The 25,046-nt window shown below is 36.2% G+C and overlaps 1 protein-coding gene across 1 annotated transcript in view; it reads left to right on the plus strand.

The window, feature by feature from the left end:
• LOC144974831 (solute carrier family 22 member 4-like) overlaps positions 1-20,695 on the plus strand; it is a 31,809-nt gene extending 11,114 nt beyond the window's left edge. Inside the window, exons 2-3 of the mRNA XM_078918158.1 lie at positions 14,058-14,105; positions 17,882-20,695. Coding sequence (XP_078774284.1) covers positions 14,093-14,105; positions 17,882-19,452 — 1,584 coding nt within the window. The 5' untranslated portion in view covers positions 14,058-14,092 and the 3' untranslated portion in view covers positions 19,453-20,695. The remainder of the gene's footprint in view (positions 1-14,057; positions 14,106-17,881) is intronic.
• Positions 20,696-25,046: the final 4,351 nt, after the last annotated feature.

The following is a 25,046-nucleotide window of genomic DNA, read 5'->3' on the forward strand; positions in this document are numbered from 1 at the left end:
AAGAAATAAAAATTGTTTTGAAAAGACTTATATTCTTTCGTAAGAAGCTCAGTTTAGGCTTTACATTGCTATCTATAAATCCAATGGTGATGATGTTGATGATGATGATGATGATGATGATGATGATGATGATGATGATGACTATGATTATAGTAATACTAATACCAATAATGATAATAATAATAATAATAATAATAATAATAATAATAATAATAATAATAATAATAATAATAATAATAATAATAATAATAATGATAAGAATAATAAAGATGATGATGATGATGATGATGATGATGATGATGATGATGATGATGATGATGATGATGATGATGATGACGAAGATGATGAGATGATGATGATGATGATAATAATAATAATTATAATAATATGCTATTGACCTCACAACACACGTTGCATTGAACCAGTCTAACGCTATTGATTGCTTGAGGTATTTAGGTCACATCTGTGAGTCGTGAACACATGAAAGTAGAACACCGTTACATTAGTTAACTTTTACAGGCTGAGTTAAGATTTAGTCTAACCATAGAATTAAACGAATGAGAATACGTGTCCACCAATGAAAGCATTCAGCGCCATTATATCTTGGGCTGGGAATGTAAGCATTACCATTCATTCGGTCTCTATGTCAACATAACGACAAAAGAAAAACAACAAACAATATCAAAATCCAAAATAAAATGGTTCAGAACTGTTGCGTATATTCATGCCACAATGAAGCTGTCAAAAAATGAAGTTGGAGAATGTGTGTAATCATGTATTATAATAACCTATAATGTGTTTTCCAACCACCACATCATCACTGTCACTACTACTGCAACCACCATTACCACTTCATCACTACCACAATTACTACAATCACCACCACTGCATCAACAATTACTGTCTCATCTTAAAAATAATTGTCTTGAAGAAAAATTTCAGTCGGCTTATAGGCAACATCATTCGACGGAAAACGCACTTGTTAGGGTTGTTAATGATCTCCTCTTTGTTATAGACAATGGTTCATGTTTTTTGCTGAATTTGCTTGACCTATCGTCTCCTTTTGATACTATTGAACACAATCTTCTCCTTAAACGTCTTGAAATTACTTATGGCGTGTCTGGTGCAGCGCTTGATTGGTTTAGGTCATATTTGTTTAATCGTAAACAGATTATTACGGTGGATGAATATAGATCTGAGGAAATCATTCTTGATTGTGGGGTTCCCCAGGGTTCAGTACTTGGACCCGTTCTTTTTGTTCTGTACGTTGGACCGCTGTCTAAAATCATCAGAAGTTTCGGTCTGTCTTACCACCAATACGCTGATGATACGCAATTGTTACTGCGTTTCCAATACGAGAAATTTACAAGAAGTATCAGCCGATAGTAAGAATTGTATCCAAAGTGTTAAGAAATGGATGAATGAGAACAGACTGAAACTAAATGATGATAAGACAGAGGTGCTGTATGTTGGGAACAGGAAGTGGGAAAGTGAAACAGATTTGAAGCTGGGGTATGCCTCCATTCAAATTGTTGATAAAGTGAAAAACCTTGGCACATTCTTAGACTCTGGACTGTCGATGGAGCATCAGGTTAATAATTTGGTTAGATCTCTCTTCTTCCAACTAAAAAAGATTGCTTCCATAAGACGGTTCATATCTGAGGATGTGACCAAACACCTGGTTGTGTCCCTCGTCCTATCGAAATTGGATTATTGCAATGCTCTGTTGTTTGGCGTTTCGCAATATAATCTGAGACGTCTTCAGATTGTCCAAAACAGCGCTGCCAGCCTAGTATTCATGAAGCGTAGGGGCGATTCTGTCAGACCTCTGCTTCATGACCTGCACTGGCTGCCTGTTGAGAAAAGGATTAAATTCAAAGCTTATGTTTTAGTGTATCGTTGTCTTGAAGGTACTGCCCCTTCCTACATTTCGGAACTAATTGAAAGATATTCAAAACCCCGCCCCTTACGTTCGGCCAGTGATTCCACCAAACTAGTTGTCCCTCGAATACGGAAAAATGCTGGAATGAGATCCTTTTCTCATTTCGGACCCTCTGTTTGGAACGCCTTACCACAGAGCATTCGTGAAAAAGAATCTTTGTCTATTTTTAAACGTTCGCTTAAAACATATGTTTCGTCTTTAGTAGATGTTATGAGAAGCAAGATAGGTCTGTCTGGTTTCTATTGAGAGTTGTGTGTCTGGGTGTTTGTGTGTGTGTGTGTGTGTGTGTGAATGCTTGTGTGTGTGAATGAGTATGTGTCAGCCAAAGTAATTTGTAATTTAAGCGCTTAGAGTCTAGTGTCTCGGAGTTATAGCACTATATAAGTTTTCAGCATTATTATTATTATTATTATTATTATTATTATTATTATTATTATTATTATTATTATTATTATTATTATTATTATTATTATTATCACTACCACTACACCACCACCACATCATCATCACCAGTACAACGACCACCACTCCATCATCATCACTACCACTACTACTACACTATCACTACTACGACTATTACAACCACCACCACCACATCATCATCACGACCACTACAACTGCAACAACCACCACCACATCATGATCACTACCTCAACTACTACAACCACCACCACAATATCATCACTACCACTTCTACCACAAGCACCAGCACCACATCATTATCACTACCACTACTACAACCACTACAACCACATCGTCATCACGACCACTACTACTACAACAACAACCACCACCACCACCATATCATTACCATTACCATACTACTACAACCACCACAACCACATCGTCATCACTACCACTACTACCTCAACCACCACCACCATATCATCACCATTACAACTACTAATACAACCACCACCACCACATCATCATCACTACCACTACTACTACAACCACCACCACATCATCATCACTATCACTACTACTACAACTACAACCACCACCACATTATCATCACTACCACTACTATTGCAACCACGAGCTTTATATAGTGCAATATCTACTAAATGTGCTCAAAGCGCTTTACAATTGGTCCCTGGTCAACATTTAACATGTAGGGCGGGACATGACGCCTGTTAGGCGATATTACAATTTTTCGGACAAAGACAACTCTGTTAACGGCCAGGTACTCATTTTACACCTGAGCACGATGAGAGAATGTGAGTAAAGAGCCTTTTCCAAGGACTCAACTATGCGCCGAGCGCGAGGCTGAACCCAGAACCTTCCGATCCGAAAGCGAGTGTCATACTACTAGGCCACATAGCCGCATCATTACCACTACTACTACAACCACCACCCCCACATCATCATCACGACCACTACTACTACAACCACCACCACCACTATATCATTACCATTACCACTACTACTACAACTACAACCACCACCACATCATCATCACTACCACTACTATTACAACTTACAATCATCACCACCACCACATCATCATCACTATTACTACTACAACTACAACCACCACCAACACCACATCATCCTCACTACCACCAGTACTACAATCACTACCATTAGGTTTTGGAGCTTTACTTCATTTGAAATAAGGAAACGTCGGAATTGTATTTGGCATTGTGTTTAAATATCATAATTTACTACTGCGCTTACTATCTGCGCTTGGCTTAGAAGCTCATAACATTGCCATCCGGAAGTATAACGGACCAACACACAAAACGGTGTGTATCGATGAACGTTTATAGTCGGGTTAATACAGTTCAGTGAGCAATACTCATAAACGCGGATGGCAAAAAACAATAACAAAGACCTGAGTTACGTCATCTGCATACTATCTATAGAACAGGACAAGACAAACAAGAGCTTGACTCTCTCTTCACTTCGCATTGATGTTTGTCGTCTGACGAGTTCAACTCTCGGTCGACCTGTCAATATTCCTTTTTGCCTAGGACGTAATCATTAATAGAATGTTGTGTGGTTTTGATCGTGAAGAAAACCTTAAGAAGTCACATTAATATCATTTTAGAGACATCGTTTTGAATAATTTTGAGTTAAACGAGCGAGCAGGAAGTTATTTTCTTAGATTTCATGAACGGCCGATCAGCGCTTGTTTACTTAAGTAACGCGATTCCCAGCCCATGTCTCAATGGCGGATATTTTTCTCATCGAGGCCGCTGGTTGGTAAGCCAATAAGAGAACCGTACGGTTTCCATTGGGTAAATTCCTTGAGTCTAACTCAAAAACCTTCTTAAATACGACGTGCCGACGAGCCGAACTTATAAATAGAACGATATTGACGGCACTCAGCTCTTTGTTTCTGTTCTTAGACATTTTGTAAATCAGTTATCACCAATTCTATCAATCAGACTATAAAGGTTTAAAGTTACACATAGTTTTGTGTGTATGTATGTTATATCTAGCTGGAGGATGTTGTATTTTAACTAATGCATAGATTAAATTGGGCCGTCGAGAATCAGAAAATCGTTCACTATAATATTATTTTTCAATTTTTTTTTAATACAGAAGATCTAAAAAGTCGCGTCAAAGAATGTAACTCTGTGACTGTCTAGAATAGATGAATCATGTTACGTCACTCGGGGCTTTGTTATTGTTTTTTGCCATCTGCGTTTATGAGCAATTCTCACTAAACTGTGTATCAACCAGACAATAACAATACACACACACACACACACACACATATATATATATATATATATATATATATATATATATATATATATATATATATATATATATATATTCCCCGTGTGGTGTCCGGGGTCCCTCAACTGAGAGGGTCAAGAATAGCCCAACGCCAAGCCAGCGTGTCGTAAAAGGCGACTAATGGTGTGTGATTCCCCCATCTTTGAGTCACCTGGTCCTCCAGGTTGGGGGTTGGCAAAGGGTTAACACCCCTTTCCGTTAAACTCAAACCGTTACAGAAACACAGACAGACAAACTAAATCCTTTTTTTAGCTTGGGCGACCGAAGAGTTTCTGGAATTGAAGTGGTAAGACCTGGAATGAGATAAAAAAGTTGGCTCAGGATAGAGAAGGATGGAAACTGTTTGTCTGTGGCCTATACCCTGACCCAGGGTGAAAAAGGCAATGATGATGATGATATATATATATATATATTTTATATATATATATATATATATATATATATATATATATATATATATATATATATATAGATTGTATAGATAGAATGCGCTTGGCCAAGAGTTCACAACATTGCCATCCGGAAGTATAACGGACGAACACACAAACTCTGTGTAACCATGAACGTTTATAGTCAGGTTAATAAAGTTTAGTGAGAACAACTCACAAACGCGGATGGCAAAAACAATAACAAAGGCCTGAGCGACGTCATCTTCGAACTATCTATACGCTTGGCTAAGAAGCTCATAACATTGCCATCCGGAAGTATAACGGACCGACACACACAACTGTGTGTATCAATGAACGTTTATAGTCGGGTTAATACAGTTCAGTGAGCATTACTCATAAACCACGATGGCAAAAAACAATAACAAAGACCTAAGTGACGTCATCTTCGAACTATATATATATATATTTATTTATATATATATATTTATATATATATATATATATATATATATATATATATATATATATATATATATAGACATATATATTATATTCCCACTACTCTATGTGTAGACGAAACGGTTATGTGTGCAGTGTTATGAAAATCTATCCAGTAAGGAACACATTCTGAGGATGATAATGATGTTGTTGCTGTTGTTGCAGTTGTCATTATTATCATTATTATTGTTATTATTATTATTATTATTATTATTATTATTATTATTATTATTATTATTATTATTATTATTATTATTATTATTATTATTACATCATTATTATTATTATCATTATATTATTATTATTATTATTATTATTATTATTATTATTATTATTATTATTGTTGTTATGATGATGATGCTGCTGCTGCTGCTGCTGCTGTGATGATGATGATGATGATGATGATGATGATGATGATGATGATGATCATCATCATCATCAGGCTTTGCTATCACTAGTAAGTACTGCTCTTGTTGCTGCTGCTGATAATGACGACGACGATGATGATAATGATGATGATGATGATGATGATGATGATGATGATGATGATGATGATGATGATGATGATGATGATGATGCTGATGATGATGATGACGGCTATCACAATGATGACAATGGTATTGGTGGTGATGGCATAAGTGAAGACGTTGGAGAATGTGATAGATTATTGTTTTCATCAGACAACCTTGAGTCAAGTTTTTATTGCCATTACTCATTACTATTTAGAGCTGATTGAGACTATTATTCCCTAAGGCTTTGTATTTCTTACAAAGGATGTTGTCACAGAATTCTTGCATATAGTTGACTCATTGCTTCAAAACGGTGTTATATCGAGACAGTCTCGATAGTAGGTGAGGCTTGAGGGAGTCCAGCCCACCCAGGGGAGTCCAAAACCACCTAGAAAAAAAAAAATCAAACAAATAAAATCAAACAAAACAAAAACAACCATCAAAAATGGTCGATACTAAAATTCATCACAAAATACAAATCACTCACATAATCGTACTGAAGGGCTTTATAATACTGAAGGATAGGGAATTATATGATGGTAGAGGAGTTATAGACTGTATAACAAAGGATGACAACCAAAAAAAAAAAAAAAAAAGATCACATCACTCCAGTCTTGCAGTAGTTGCATTGGCTTCAAGTGGAGAGGTGGATTACTTACAAACTTGTCGGTTACTGTTTTATGTGCATCCAGTGCACTTCCCTCAACTACTTGTCATCTCTTTTTTTTTTTAACTGGACAATCCAAATAGCTCTCTCCTCTCATCAACTTGTTTGTACTTGGACCGTTTGACTCCTAAGTCGAAATTTACACGACATGTGTTTGCACATTCTGCTCCTTTTATGTGGAATGCCCTTTCACTTTCAGCAGACACGAGACACAGTAACTCCATATCCTCCTTTAAAACCTTGTTGAAGGCAGAGTACACCACTTTCGGGTTTTCTGTGAGTGATTTTATTGACTGATATATTATAAGATCGCATCTACAGATTATTTTTTTTTCGTCTGTGTATAGATAGTATGCGCTTAGCTAAGAAACTTACAACATTGCCACCCTGAAGTATAACGGACCAACACACAAAACTATGTATAACATTGAACGTTTATAGTCTGGTTAATACAGTTCAGTGAGAATTACTCATAAATATGCATGGCAAAAAACAACAACAAAGAACAGAGTGACGTCAACTTCGTTCTATCTACAAGCGCTTCCGAGCACTTTTAGTGGAAAGGGGCACTATAGAAATTACGCATTATTTAAAAAAAAAACCACTTGAGCTTTTATATAGAGCAATATCCACTAAACGTGTTCAGAGCACTTTACTTTGGTCCCTGATCAACAGCAACATGTAACAAGTAGAACGCGACATGACGCCGCCTGTTGGGCGATATTCCGTTTTTTATTCCGACAGAGACAACGGCCAGGTACTCATTTTACACCTGATTACGGTGAGAGAATGTGAGTAAAGAGCCTTTTCCAAGGACTCAACTATGCGCCGAGCGAAGCTCGAACCTAGGACCTTCCCGTCCTAATACGAGTATTATACCACTAGACCACATTCCCGCGCTGTGTGTAACCAAATAAAAATAAAGTCTAGCTTTTTCGTGATGTCAGCAATTCTTTTTAGGTAGGTATACTCAAAGGCATTATCATGACTATACTGCCAACTATCCAATTTTTGCAAGCAGTTGACTGGGTCATGAAATCCACCACAACAGCAATCAAGTAAATTATTGGATTCCCCTTACAACCTACAGTCGAGCATTCTTTCCCGCCGTGATAAGAGATTGGCAAGTCTAATAACCGAACACAAGTACGAGCTTGGTTAAACGTGGTTGTAATGAACATTATTTTTAATTGATTTGAGAGTATTTTCATTATAACAGCGAGCCCATAACATTTTGGGTTATCAAATGAGTACTACACGTCATTTTCGACCCATTGGTCCCTTCCGTTTTGGTAAGGTCTACGTTGTGGAAAGTACCTTGTAAAAGAAACGCGTCCTTTCTAAAGGATGGCAAAGAATTGTACTTTCTGTTTCACGACTCAGAAACATGGGCAGATTACGCTTTCAAATTAAAGTCCTTCGAGACTCTTACATAGCAGTTACGGGTGTAACTCATTCTATCAGTGTCATTCTTATGGGGCATTACGAGAATTGCTTTAGACAACAGATTAACTCACTCAACTCGAACACCGACTACATCCGTAGTTTACCCGGGGTTACTTTTACCCCATGTCTATCTATTACATTTTTCTGAGACAAATTATAGGCACAGTATCAAAGTTAATGTTCTTTATTTTTACATGTTAATGATAGTTGAATAAAACTCTTTATGTACATGCTCCTTTTAAATACATTTTTTCCAATTTTAAAAAGTATAAACAAATTTCCAGGATTGAGTGAGTTAAGACTTGACAGTTAACGATTACATATATATTCACCTTTATGATGGTGGAATGATCAATTGGCAGTGAAGGTAATGATGATAATAAATGACAAGTACGATGTAGACGATGATTACAGTATCACCATTATAATCATGGTGATATTGACTCTTTATATTGGCTAGATTTTCAACGGACAATATCTATATCTAAAGATAAAAATAAAAACTGTTTCTCATTATCAACATTTGGATATAACATATATGAGCCTTGGTCAAGTTGCCCGCCTGATACCTGTGTTAGGAAAATTTTATTTTTACTTATTTATGAACTGTTTTCATTGTAATCAATTAGGCTATAAAAATAATACGAAGAAGAGATAAAATGAGATAGCTCAACAGTTCAACATCCTCTGTTATACAGAATATGAAATAAACGTTTTAAAAGTGTAAATTTAATTTAGTTTGGCATGTGCTTAAAACGAGGTCAACTCATCACCTGTATAGAAAGCGAGTAGAAATTAAATTGTGATGTTTTAGCACAGATGACCTAAATTTGAGGAATAGTATAAAGTCAAAACTTACTTTTAAAAACATTTTGTTATTGAGATTTTTGTCTCATTTTGGTGTCACAGCACTGGTCACAGACGACACCAACAACACGTAGGTATTCTCGACGTAAAGGTACTGTGTGAAACCTTAATGTTTTCTAAAGGGCCTTTTATTTATGAAGTACAGAGTTTTAACTACACAGTTAGAAACATGAATGGACTATTTTGTCACTTTTATTTAGAGACAAAAAATTGGCACCTCTTGACCGTGGCTCATATATATATATATATATATATATATATATATATATATATATATATATATATATATATATATATATATATATATATATATTGAATATTCATATATGCATTTATATTATATGCATAAAATGCAAATATGCATTTACGGCGCTGCACTACGGCTGACGCCTGGGTTATTGCAGTCTTCCCTTGACCTAGAGACAAATTTCCCCCAATGGGATGAATAAAGGGAATTTTATCTTTTATTTGTTTTTATAAAACCCGGCCATCCAACCAGCCTTGTTAACGGCCAATTTATGACGGCCAACGATTGCATTAAATCAGCGATATACATGTCGTACTCTGAGAAAAGAAAACGTTAAAATCATTCTTGTCAGAAAACTCGTCCTTGTTTTGTCTCCTTCTACGGATTTTACGGCGCGTGTGGACACATTTAGGTCATATCAGCGCCGGTAAAAAGGAAGAAAATAGGCCAGTCAAAACAATTCTAGAATTACAATTAAAGCACACAAGAAAAAATAAGACAAAGGAGAATTGGTTCAAAAAGGAACAGGAGTAGATTCCAAGAGCACAACGTCCAACTCAATGTCAGATTACCTAAAATTCTCATCCAGACAGGATCATACTAAGAAGAATACACTAATTTACAATCAATGTTCAAAATGAAAAAAAGAAAAAGACAACTACAAAATATTACAATGAGCTGATTTAAAAGAAAAAAAAAATACCACCTCCCAAAAACTAACACCATACATTTGACTGGTTCCCTCTTAGCCCGTGAATCCGGCAAGAACTGGGACAAAACCCAAGTAATCCCATTCTAAGACAAAGGCAGTAAGCAGCGTAGAAACCAGATATAGGAGGATAGAAGATACAGCAAGTGGCCTCCTACCCACCATGGGAGGTCAAAAGACCCCACTCAGAAAACGCGTCCTTCAAATACCGGTCGATTAAAATATCAATATTTCAAGGACGGGTTTCCAGACTTAAATTTTTAATATGTTTTTTTTTCAGAGTCCGACAGGTCGCTTTACTGGATCAAATAGGGAACAGAAAATTCCACGAGCAATCCACCGATGTGCAAATTTCGATTTTACCCAAAATCCCATAAAAGCCCAATCATAGGATCCCACTATAAAAGACAGTATCAAATGTTTACTAAGTTCCATGTGGAGTATTCAAAACTTATTTTTTTTAATAGATCAAAACAGTAACAGAGAGGAGATTTACATTAGGAAAATAGTTTATCCCTTTAAAAGGTACTATCTATACATAGGACCATGGCAAAAAACGCACGCATAACGTCTCGAATCAAGGATCTCCGGGATCAAAGGCGGCCATCATTCTACAAACCATGAAGACAATCGACGTATTAATCCACCACGGTTCATTTAAGAGGTTAATATGTTTCATGAACGGTTTTTGAGAGCTGTCTGAAAGTGATCAGAAGATCATGGACTGATAGAGTGATACGTCAGATATTATATCTAATTGTAAATCATTGTAGTCCAGTAGATTTAGAGTTCGACCCGGAAGAAATTGGTACCAAGCTAATGTGTATTCTGATGAAACTGGATTATGTTCTGAGCCTTCTGTGAAAAGTCCACCAAAATCCGTCCATGGGTAAAAAAAAATGACAGCCATTTTAAATATAATATCTGTATGAGAATATTTTCCTCTTTGTCGTTGTTAAAGGGAAATAATCAATTAAAAAGCTATTCTCTTTCTTAAACACAGATGAAGACGGGATAAAATCACATTGAGCAACACCCCAATTGGGCGCTTGAATGTCATTTTCAATTAATTTATTTTTCCAGTCCAACATGGTTTCAACTTCATGTGATGAAGACTGACACGTGTGGTGGGGTGGCATTGGCATACTATCTAGTTTTAAACTGCTCACTAAGCATGAATCAGAACTGGTTTCAGAGCACGCCAGTTTCATCGCTCTCTTTACGTAAGGTTTGTTTTTATCTAACGCGAAATCTTTAGTTGATGGATATCATAAAATGGAAAAACCGCAATAAAACTTGTTAAGCTGTTACTGATTTCTTAGTGAATAACATACATAAGATTTAGACATGTGCTACACATCATTTCATATTTCTGAATGAGTTAAATGAAGAGAATCGAGAGCAAGTCATAATACAATGCACCTCGGTTACAACGAATCTATGGAACTGGAGGTGAAATGTTCGTTAAGAGTTTAAATGTACTTCGTTATAGCACAAATGGTGTTTGGTTTTGTGTCTGAGTTAGAATAATTGAGTTCGTTTCTGTCGTATAGTTTTATCATGATTGGCTGTATTATGGCGTGAAACTGAAATTTTGAGTGGAGACATTTTCGATGCAGAAGGATACGAATTTAGACTATGGAGCTGGAAATCATCTGATGCTGGTATTATATATTATATATTATATGTATTTTGGCATGGGCATCTGTGAAACAAATGTGCGTTCCTTGGTTTTATTTTGTTGTTGTGCCTGTACTATATTGGGGAGTATATCCAATGGTTGATAAAACCCAATAAAAACAAATAAAATATATTCTCAGCATTGTTGCGGCAGGAAACGATAACACAATATACAAGACAAATCAGGATGAATGAAACACTAAAGACGAATGAGACATGTGAGGATGGCGTTGTTAAGGTTAATTAACAAAAACCATTGATTTTGTGCTTTGTTAATAAAGGGGAAACGTCTAGATTATCTGTTTTCCTTTATTAAATTGAAGCTTACTTTCAATTTCACACTGTAATTCAGTTCTTGGCGCTTCGAGCAGCAACATTTCTATTAAATGTAAAATTGTGAGCTCTTGACTGGATTCACTTCGGCTCTCAATATGGTTAAATTTGTTATGGATGTTTTTAATTTTTTGTTGGTTTTTTTTTTGGTTTGTTGCTTAAATCTATAACTCCATGACTGGAATTATACAGTAGTTTGTTTCTCCTCTTTTCTAGGGTTTGGAGAACTTTTTACTTTATTGTTCTTTAAACATCAACTCAATTTCAAAAGATATTAGGTGGTTGGAAACTTTTATCTATATTATAGAAGTGTAAGAAACATTTTTGAGATGTGAACTTCATTTTAGTCGGTCGATATTTGAAGGAGATATACAATTTTTTGGTCAAATTAAAACAAATGCAAACAACCGAAAACACGAAATTGCATTTTCTACGACGATACAAATAAAAGCTATAAAATCATTAGTCGCTAAGACAAAATAAAGTGGACAACTTTAAATGTCTGATTTTCGAAAGATCAAAGATGATATGGATACAATGTTTTTAATTCTTAAATGTCAGCGGAAAAACCAATCTATTAGTCAAAAGCCTTAAATATTAAAAGGTAAACAGTCATAGTCTGAGCCTGTTATATTTTATTTTAAAAGTGCAGATCTATCAAACAATAATTAGATAATTTATGACTTGGTACATTTGAAACGTTTATGTTTTTTTATTCTTTACTTCATCCGCCTAAGATTGCAATCCGGTTAAAATTTTCAATTTTCCAATTCCTATTAACTAAGCTCTTAAACTGAGACCGCTGTATTACTTAACTGTGTTGATATGAACTTTCAATGTTAACATCATATTATCAGCGTCCCAAACTAGTATTATGTCAGAGTTAAATGTGTGCCAAAGATAAATAATTAAACTCAAAACGACCGGAAATGAGAAATTTCAGTATTTGGCAGTTTAAGGACCTATAATATTATTAAAACTCATTCGGTTTTGGAAAAATCGGATATTACTATAAAATAATGCCATTTATTGTAAAAAAAAAAACCAAAAAAAAAAAAAAATAACAGAACAAAAATACCCAAATCAAACAAACAAAACAAAACAAAAACAAAACAAACAAAATAATAATATCAATAAAATGATAATATAGGAAGTCAAGAAACACTATTCTCAGTATCCGGCTACACTTAAAGTAATTTTGACATGACGCTTAATGATATCCTGACCATGCTTAAGGCCAAACTAACCGTTGTAGAAAAAAAAAAGGAAAACATTTTGATAAGAAGAAATATCGGTGAAATCATTAGAGAGTTATGATAAAGGTATTCGTGAACTTAGTAATTTAAACTCGTTCCCAAGGTCACGAATGGAACGGCATTGGGAACTTATTCAGAATTCCAGACGCATGCGTTCAAGAATCTCAAATTCATTCTCTTCAATATATAGTTGTATAAAAACTAAGTTTCTAATTTTTGACCACGTATTAATGTGGTTTTCAGCATCTACTTCATCCCAACATAATTCCGTTTAGAGGCTGTTAGTCACATTTAAGAGAGATAACTAGTTTGACTACCCTTGCAGTTTTTATACGATTGTAAATATTTTAATGATAAAGGTGTATGTAAGTACATGGGCTTTTCATGATATGATATGGAATGTTTGAAGTAAAGCCATTATTCTGGGCCTTGTTTCTTTAAAACCTTTAACTGCGGGGCTTAATTATTTTCAAATCCCAATTTCTTTCATTATCCATCTACATATTTATAACTGCAAATCTTTTTTTTTAAAAAACAAACCAAGAGTTCATAAATCGTGATACTAATCTGGTTTCAATGGGGGGGGGGGGGGGGGGGGGTTGAGTTAAAACGGTAAGTTACGATTTCAGGTTAAATTCAAATTGACCTCTGCCAGTAACGGGTTAAAGGAAATGTCTCTTTATTTACTATCGATTTATTGATAACAATGGAAAATAGAATGTACAGTTTGACGAACCATTTAAGTGTATACTTTTATTCACAGGACGTTTTTGGAGTTAAAACATCATATTACCAACGATGGAGGAAATAGGTAATTTATATTTATATATAAACCAAATAATGCACACAATTTATATACGTAAAATACATATATATATATATATATATATATATATATATATATATATATAATATATAATATATATATACATAATGCATAGAGTCGTATACATATTTGCATGCCTAATAACCCACATTGTTGTGGTCTTTGTGAAGGGAATATTCTCAAAAGGACACTAAATACTGCCCATTCCAACAAGTCCATAATTATTGGTTTGGTTATCCTATTTTCACACCATGCACTCCGATATATATAGGAGTGCATGATGTGAAAATAGGATAACCAAACCAATTGGCTTGATGTAACATTGTAATGGGCAGTATTTAGTGTCCTTCTGAGAGTATTCCTTTCACAGAGACGATGACAATTTGGGTTATCAGATATGTATATGACTCTCTCTCTCTCTCTCTCTCTCTCTCTCTCTCTCTCTCTCTCTATATATATATATATATATATATATATATATATATATATATATATATATATATATATATATATATATATATATGTATGTGTGTGTGTGTGTGTGTGTGTGTGTGTGTGTGTGCGTTATGTGATTTTGTTTGTCCTTATATATTTGTTTACCTAATTCCGCTCATTGTTGATAGCAAAGTAAATTTACCCTTTACTCTACCTCATTATTTATCCAAAATTGTTATTTATCTTTTTAAAAAGACAGCTAAATCCTGAATCATCCAATATTAAGAACAGCGCCGTCAAAGGGGGTGGGCATAATAGCCAAAGAAATAAAATAAATAGGAAAGCACATACAAAACCACACCTTTTTGAATTATGTTAGAAAAGAATACCAGCGCATATTAAAACCACAACCTCCTCAATGCATATTCCCAGTTTCACCAAATGAAATGAAAAAGCGCTGAAGAAAATGAAAAAAATGGGAAAGCTGCGGGTATATAAATGAAGTCACCTGAAAACTCGCAAGAGCTGCAGTCATTCTTGGGACTAGCAACGTATACGGGCATCTTTATGTAAAACACGAGTCAACTTACAACGCCACTGAGAGATTTATTGAAAAAGGGAAATCGATTTGAGTGGAATGCAAGTCATGAAACAGGATTCACTAAAATCCAAGATGCTATCTCAAAGGCCATCACACTTGTTTACTTTGATAGCACAAAAACAATAATGTTACAAGTCGATTCTTTGATGAAAGGATTAGGAGCGACAAAACTACATACAGGATGGGATTCCGGTAGCTTTTGCAAGCAAAGCTCTCAACCAGATATACAAATTTTGAACGAGAACTTCTTACTGTGGTATATGGATGCAAAAGGTTTCACACATATTTACATGGTCAAACCTTTACAATGGAATGCTCCTAAGAATCCAACTATATGATTCTGACATAAAATGCATCCCATGGGAAAGTAATGAAAATTGGTGACACGCTTTCAGACCCTCACCTCATGAAACAGATGCTGTTAGGGATATGGATGTTCATAAACATGTCATATTTGAGGAATTCAGCACTAACATTCTAGAGAATCAAGCAACACAGCAAACGACATAGAGTTTAACGCGCCGAAAGAAATGGTTTACTCTGGATGGTCTGAAAAAGTACAAGACGTTGAAGAACTCTTCAAATCTTACTGGAACTACAGAGATGAAATCGGGCTGAAAGAAGGATTCCTATTGAAAAGCCGCAGAATCATCATTCCAAAAATAATGCAAAAAGAAATACTACAAAAACTTCTTCATGTAGGAGTAGATAAAAACACTGCTTCGAGCACGTACATCACTATTCTGGAGAAATATCAGCAAAGACATTGCAAACACTATCAAGAAGTGTCATACGTGCCAAACGTACAATCCGAGTCAAAGAAAAGAACCCCTCATTCCAACCGAAATCCCACCACACGCGTGGCACACACTTGGAACGGACCTATTCTATCTAAGAGGAGAGGAATTTGCTGACTATCTCTCAAAATTCCATTTTGTTAGAAAATTCCTTAAGGATAAAGCACCAGTCAGAAAGTGACTACTATGACAAAAGAGATAATCCGCGAACATGGTATTTTCGACCTCATTTTAGCGGAAGCGCTAACAAAAACTTTATTCAATCTTATGGCATAAACACGAAAGAAGAACCACATATTACCCTCGCAGTAACTGATTTATAGAAAGCCAAGTCAAAATAGTAAAACGCACACTATTAAAGACTTTCGAAACATAATCTGACCCCTTTCTAGCTTTGTTGGCACTTCGAACTACTACTATCGACAAACATTCCGTCAGCAGCAGAAGCACTATTTGGAAGAACAAACAAAGACCGACTACCCAGAAAGCCCTTGAAAAACATGAAAGATTAGGCTTTATCCACAAATCTTGAAAAACGTCAAAAATCACAAGAGGTCTATAACAACCAAATTGCACACCATCAATCTTCGCTCTCAGTTGGACAACCAATAAGATACCAAAACAGAGCCAATAACTAAATGGTAACCCGGTCTCATCACAAGAGTTCATGAATCGTACCCAAGATTATACCATCTTAAGTCACGAAATGGTCAAGATATTCGTCGTAACAGGAACCATTTTCGTCCTATCCCCAAGGAGTGGCCTCACGGGACAACCCAACCACCAAGCGTCGTCAAATCAGGGACAGCACAGGTCCAACTGCCATGTTCACCGGTGCAGGAACAGTCTTGAGCACGAGCGCTCACCTCTTCGTGGAGACGAACTACCCCAACATGACACACAGACAAACAAATCACAATGCGTTATTCGGAGTGGTCGTACTGTTAAGTTACCACAGGCTTACAACTGTTCGGCATGGCCATTTGGAAATCAAATGTTATGGGAGTACGATCACTCAACATGGCAAACACACTTCACCTAGGTTGCAATTTAAAATTTTAAATAAGATAAATAAAATAAAATTCCCTTTTTTCATCCCATTCGGGAAATTTATCTCTAGGTTCTATTCCAAGAGAAGACTGGAATAACCCAGGCGTCAGCTAGGGCGAGGTGACTTGCTTTGGGCCACACAGCGCAGGGGCGGGTGATCGAACCCAGTACCTTTCGGGTACGAAACCGCGAAACCACGCTGCCACTTTAGGCACAAGAATAAGCCGCTATGGCATGAGTAGGTCTTATCTTCATCTTATAATATCCTAATAGTATAAAAAAGCGGATGCATTTGTTTCTTGGTAATAAACTTGAGGTCTAAGGAATAATGAATTAACTTTGAAAGCGAGAACAATACATAAACTCATACCAAGGATACCCGATGAAGATGATTAATGTTAACTATCTCCTAACCAGCCAGAATTTTTCATTAAACTTCACACCCACCCAACACAAAAAATAGATTTTTGTTTAGACTCAAACAGAAAAGGAACAAGTTAAGTATATTCTATACATAATATTGTCCAGTGTCTAATTTTTATCGCTAGAACAAAGTATTTTTTTTATAATTTGAGATGTACAAAGGATATCAGAATGAGAAAATTGTTGGAGGTATCATAACGAATGTGACGATTTTCCTAAGGGTGGTAAGGAGAGGTTTAATATTAACTGAGTGATTCACAGCTTATAATCACTTTTTAAAAGAGGGAATATGATTTGTGGTCTGAAATCACTTAATTCCTGATCAGTAACGACAACTCATGTTTCCTACTTTCGTTTGTTCAAGCATTAATAATTGGAATTTAAAAGCAAATTAATGTTATCGTCTTGAATCATTATCTGCATCTAACATTTTATCATTACACTATCCAAAATAGGACTTGCCGAGTCGATCATCGAGAAAAAAATAGGATGTGGTCTATTCCAAATTGTCATCGTGATATCCTTATTCATATTAACCAAGATGTCATCCCTCTTCATATTCATATTTATGGCATTTGGGAACTACAATCCTGGATGGAGATGTCTAGACAACAATACTGTCTCCCACAACGCCATTAATGATTCTGATACTCAATTACTAAATATGAGTCCCACGAACAGAAGCCTGGGATATTCCAAAGATCTCACGTGTGAGGAGTTTCAGGCATGTGAACTGGTGGAATTTAATCCAGAATCAATAACTATTGTTACAGAATGGGGACTCGTCTGCGACAAGGCATGGATTTCATCTCTGATGATTTCTATACAAATGGCAGGAAATCTTGTCGGATCTTTTTTCTCTGGCCATGCAGCGGATACTTTTGGACGGAAGAAAACTTTGTACGGATCTCTTCTCATAATTATTGTTTTGACGTCAACTTCTATTCTTTCCACCTGTTGGGAAATGTTTGCATCATTTAGATTCTTTATAGGATTTGTAAGTGCGTTTTTCGAATCATTGAACTACGTGTACACGGCAGAATTTCTGAGTAGAAGATGGAGGGGGCCTTTAATGGGTATTCCTGGTTGGGCAATTGGTGGAATAACATTTGGATTTGTATCGATGCTTTTGAAAAACTGGAAACATGTTCTTTTAGCTTCGAGTGCTGTTTTTATTGTTTGTTTCTGTCCCGTTATTTGGGTTCCAGAAAGTTTAAGATGGTTAGAAGTGAAAAACAAAAGTAAAGAGTTTAAAATTGTTACTAAGAAAATGGCCCGATTAAATGGGGTAACGCTTGAAAATGAAATGTTAAAAGGCCGTGCTGTCGAACCCGAACAAATGACAGAAACATTACAGAAAATTGATACAGCAAACTATACAATTATAGATTTATTTCGTTGGGGATACTGGCGTGTAACTATTCCCATTTCAATAAGTTGGTTGCTTATCTCTATAGTTTTCTTCTCCACCAGCTTCGGAGTCAAAGCTCTGAATGGAAATTTTTATTTAAACAATATTCTATTATACACAATATACATACCTTTCACAGTTTTCCCACTATTTGCTACTAATCTGTTCGGAAGAAGAGGAGCTTCTTGTGTGTTTGTTCTTTCATCGGGACTCTGTTTTTTTGCAGCAATGACGCTGGACTTGTGTGCCTCGGGAAACGATCAAATGATATCCTCGCTAATTTTATTTATCCTTGGAGTAATATGCGTTGATACGTCTTGGACATCACAGCAAGTCCACGTTACAGAGCTTTATCCAACAGTTGTACGAGGAAAAGCCATGAACTGGGCCAATGTCATGGCCAGAATCGGCGGAATTATCGCCCCTTTTCTTATTCCAAAAGATTCGCATCACATTTATGTTTGGTATTTGGTAATAGGATGCTTGGCGGTCATTTCTTTTTGTCTTTTTACCAGATTGCCAGAGACAAAGGGAAAATCTTTGAAAGAAACATTTGAAAAGATTGGGGACATGGCTGTCGGTGTGGAAGAGAATGAGAAGGAAATGATGATGTAAGGGACGTAAAAGACAACATAGAAACAATTTTAACTAAGATCTAAACAAACCGAAGACACTTGCAAAGTACTAGTTTACTCAATGACTTTAGAATACTCTAGACTTACTCTAGACTTTACTATTGCAATTCCCTCCTCTACGTGTTGCCAGACAGCTTGATCGTTAGACTGCAGATACTCCAAAAGAAAGTTGCCCGCATTGTTACGATATTTAAAAAAAGAACATATCACTCCAGTTTTGCATTCGTTGCATTGGCTTCCCGTGGAGAGGTGGATTACTTACAAACTTGTCAATTACTGTTTTAAGTGCATCCAGGGCACTGTTCTCAACGACTTGTCATCTCTTCGTTTTAACTCTACAATCTAAATAGCTCTCTCCGCTCAACTTTTTTTGTACTTGGACCGTTTAATTCTTACCTCGAACTTAACACAACATGCGTTTGAACATTCTGCTCCGTCTGTGTGAAATACCCTTTCACTTTCAGCAGACACTAGACACAGTAACTCCATATCCTCCTTTAAAACCTTGTTGAAGATAGAGTACATCACTTTCAGATTTTCTGTGAGTGTTTTATTAACTGATGTATTATATGATCGCATCTGCAGATTATTTTTTCGTCTATGTATAGATAGTATGCGCTGAGCTAAAAAGTTCAGAACATTGCTACCCGAAGTATAGCGGACCAACACACAAAACTATGTGTAACCTTAAACGTTTATAGTTTGTTTAATACAATTTTGTGGAAAATACTCATAAACGCGGGTGGCAAAAAAAACAATAACAAAAACTGAGTTACGTCAACTTCGATCTATCTATAAGCGCTTCCGAGCACTTTTAGTGGAAAAGCACTATAGAAATTGAGCATTATTTTTTTAAAACAAAATACTTGAGCTTTTATATAAAGCAATATCCACTAAACATGCTCAAAGCACCTCACTTTGGTCCCTGACCAACAGCAACATGTAACGTGTACCTGTGGACGGACAGGTCATGTGTTTTTGTTCTATATTATGATCTGTAAAGGTAAGGGGCCCCACCTTCTTGTGAAATGTTTGTGACTTGTGTGTATACCTATTCATTGTTTCACTTTCATTGTTACTGTCTAGTGAATTGAGTGATCGTCATTACATGGGCGGATGAGAGAGAGGGAGAGAGAGAGAGAGAGAGAGAGAGAGAGAGAGAGAGAGAGAGAGAGTGGGTGAGAGTAATTTGCTTTAATAAATATATAAAATATGAAAATTTACTCATCACTCTTTGGTTGTTAGTTTGTTGGGCTGATCAGTTTGTTAACGTTAGCAACCCTTTAAGGTCATTGACTGGGATAGGAGATTCTGCAGACCACCGACTCACTCATCCAGAACAAAAGACAGAGAGCAACGTAGAAAAAGAAAACAGACATTATGGGCGAAAAGGACACAGCAAGTGACCTCTTGCCCACAGTGGGAAGTCAGAAGACCCCATCCAGTAAAGAGCCTTTACCAAGGACTCAACTTTGGAATGCACACATAATGTCTCGAATCAAGGATCTACGGGATCAAAGTCGAGCACCATTCTACAAACCATGAAGATGCTCGACGTATTGATCCACAACGGTTCTTTTAAGAGGATAATATGTTTCATGAACGATTTTTGAGAGCTGTCTGAAAGTGATCAGAAGATCGTGGACTGATAGAGTGATACGTCAGATATATCTAATTGTAAATCTTTGTAGTCCAGTAGATTTAGAGTTCGACCCGGAAGAAATTGGTACCAAGCTAATGTTTATTCTGATGACACTGGATTATGTTCTGAGCCTTTTGTGACAAGTCCACCAAAATCCGTCTTTGGGAAAAAAAATGACAGCCATTTTAAATATAATATCTGTATGAGAATATTTTCCTCTTTGTCGTTGTTAAAGGGAAATAATCAATTAAAAAGCTATTCTCTTCCTTTAACACAGACGAAGGTGGGATAAAATGACGTTGAGAAACCCCTCAATTGGGCGCCTCAATGTCATTTTCATTTAATTTATTTTTCGTAGATCCAATCCAGTCCAACATGGTTTCAACTTCATTTGATGAAGACTGACACGTGTGGTGGGGTGGCATTGGCATTAGTGCCGCGCTGAGGACCGGACCGAGGACCGGTCCCACGGTCTTTTAGCTGTGAACCGTGGTCCAGTCCCAAAGAGGAAGACCGCCGGCGGTCCTCACTTCTTATCACCTTTCAACGGTCTCGCGCCATACTACTTCCCCAGCGATTCGTTGCCTCGGTCCTTTGCCTATCTTCCACCAATCACCACCCATCCCACTTAATTAATCGCACCCACCCCCCTTTGCCATACACTAAACGACACAGACGACCATAGAGGCAGACGACCACCTCCCTCCACTCCGCAAACCGCCCTTTCGTGTGTGAGATGGGGGGAACAGGAGGCGCACGCCTTGGACGATTCCATTATACGGGGTAAATTTCAAAATTTACTACACCATAATGATCGCAATGACAATGATCTATGATGAAGGCATGACCCCTCTTCTCTAATGGGTTATTGTTTGAAATGTATGTGACTACTAAAGATGTGTGTGTGTGTGTGTGTGTGTGTGTGTGTGTGTCGAACCTAGCAAGTTGCAAGTCTGATTTTTTGTTTTCTTTTGTCCATCTCTTGTCGCCACTCCTTTCTATCGCATTGTTGTCATTTAAAATAATACAATAATATTAAAATTTCGTTTGGTGTTTTAACTAATCAAGTAATATGAGTTTCATTAGTTTCTTCCGTCCAAAAAAAAACAGTTATAACGTCTGTATTTTTAAAAGGTCCAATAGAATATTTGGGGACCCCGATAGCTCAGTTGATAGAGCACTCTCTTTATACGCAAAGGGCCAGAGATCGATCCCGGGTGCAGTCGATTTTTTTCTGAATCCCTGTCTACTCAGCAATGAATGGGTAGCTGAGTTTGTTAGATCTGGCGAAAAGTCACCATCGACCCCTCTTATCACCTCATCCACCCCCTCTTATTATAACTTCACGTCTCTCTCTTACTATTCAATGCTCGCTGCCCTCTAATGTGTGTGTGTGTGTGGGGGGGGGGGTAGGAGTTGCGTGTGTGTATCAACGCCACGAACAACTCGATCAACGCCTTGGGCGATGCCATTATCTCCGTTAATGGGGATAAATTTCAAATTTTATTAAATTATCGAAGTAACAATGAAGTACGGTGAGCAAATAAAGAAGGCATCACCCCTCTTCTCTAATTAGGTTACAATTTGAAATGAGTGTGACTACTCCGTGTGTTTTACTCCTGTAGGCCACGGTTTTCATCGTGTAGCGGTCTTTAACGGTTCAAGAATGAACGGACCGGAGACCGGTCCTTGCGGTCTTCATTTCCCAAGGACCGTAGGACCGTGGTCCTTAAGCTTGCCAAGGACCGCCCCGCACTAATTGGCATACTATCTAGTTTTAAACTGCTCACTAAGCATGAATCAGAACTGGTTTCAGAGCACGCCAGTGTCATCGCTCTCTTTACGTAAGGTTTGCTTTTATCTAACGCGACAGCTTATCTTGATGGGTAGCATAAACACGGCAAAACGCAATAAAACTTGTTAAGCCGTTACTGATCTCTTAGTGAATAACATACATAAGATTTAGACATGTGCTACACATCATTTAATATTTCTGAATGAGTTAAATGAAGAGAATCGAGAGCAAGTCATAATACAATGCACCTCAGTTACAACGAATCTATGGAACTGGAGGTGAAATGTTCGTTACGAGTTTAAATGTACTTCGTTATAGCACAAATGGTGTTGGTTTTGTGTCTGGGTTAGGATAATTGAGTTCGTTTCTGTCGTACAGTTTTATCATGATTGGCTTTATTATGGCGTGAAACTGAAATTTTGAGTGGAGACATGTTCGATGCAGAAAGATACGAATTTAGACTATGGAGCTGGAAATCATCTGATGCTGGTTTTATATATTATATTTAGTTTGGCATGGGCATCTGTGAAACAAATGTGCGTTCCTTGGTTTTATTTGGTTGTTGTGCCTGTACTCGAAACTGATATTGGGGAGTATATCCAGTTAATGCCTTGATAAAACCCAATAAAAACAAATAAAATATATTCTCAGCGTTGTTGCGACAGGAAACGATAACACAATATACAAGACAAATCAGGATGAATGAAACACTTAAAACGATTGAGACATGTGAGAATGGCGTTGTTAATGTTAATAAACAAAATCCATTGATTTTCGTGTTTTGTTAATAAAGGGGAAAGCCGAAACGTCTACATTATCTATTTTCCTTTTTTTTAATTGAAGCTTACTTTCAATATTTCACACTGACTTGACTGGATTCACGTCGGATTTCAACATGATTAAATTTGTCATGGATGTTTTTCATTTTTTGTTGGGTTGTTTTTGTTGGTTAGTTACTTAAATCTATAACTCCATGACTGGAATTATACAGTAGTTTGTTTCTCCTCTTTTCTAGGGTTTGGAGAACTTTTTACTTTATTGTTCTTTAAACATCAACCCAATTTCAAAAGATATTAGGTGGTTGGAAACTTTTATCTATATTATAGAAGTGTAAGAAACATATTTGAGATGTGAACTAAATTTTAGTCGGTCGATATTTGAAGGAGATTATACAATGTTTTGTCAAATTAAAACAAATGCAACCGAATACACGAAATTGCATTTTCCACGATGATACAAATAAAAGCTATGAAATCATTAGTCGCTAAGACAAAATAAAGTGGCCAAGTCAACTTTTATGTAAATCTTGCTGCTCGAAGCTCGAAGAAATAAACAATATGAATTTGAATGGAAGCTTCGATTTTATCACAAGAACAGATCGAATGAACGTTTCGGGTTTCCCCTTTATCAACAAAACAGGATGAATGCAACACTACAGATGGATGAGATAATGTGGTAGTGGCGTTGTTACGATGAATAAACATTACATTGAATGCTGTAGTGTTTCATTCATCCTGTTCATATTATTTATATCAAGCCAAATATAGACGTCTGATTTTCGATAGATCAAAGATAAAATGGATACAATGTTTTTAACTATTAAATTTCAGCGGAAAAACCAATCTATTAGTCAAAAACTTTAAATGTTAAAAGGTAAACAGTCATAGTCTGAGCCTGTTATATTTTATTTTAAAAGTGCAGATCTATCAAACAATAATTAGATAATTTATGACTTGGTACATTTGAAATGTTTATGTGTATTTTTCCTTTACTTCATCCGCCTAAGATTGCAATCCGGTTAAAATTTTCAATTTTCCAATTCCTATTAACTAAGCTCTTAAACTGAGACCGCTGTATTACCTTACTGTTTTGATATGAACTTTCAATGTTAACATCATATTTGACTCAGCGTCCAAAACTAGTATTATGTCAGAGGAAAATGTGTGCCAAAAATAAATAGTTAAACTCAAAACGACCGGAAATGAGAAATTTCAGTATTTGGCAGTTTAAGGGCCTATAATATTATTAAAACTCATTCGGTTTTGGAAAAATCGGATAATACTATAAAATAATGCTATTTATTGTTAAAAAAGAAAGCAAAAATAACAGAACAAAGAAACCCTAATCAAACAAACAA

Source organism: Berghia stephanieae, chromosome 6, assembly GCF_034508935.2.
Source record: "Berghia stephanieae isolate SIO BIC M18660-M18661 chromosome 6, UCSD_Bste_1.3, whole genome shotgun sequence".
Classification (NCBI taxonomy): domain Eukaryota; kingdom Metazoa; phylum Mollusca; class Gastropoda; order Nudibranchia; family Aeolidiidae; genus Berghia; species Berghia stephanieae.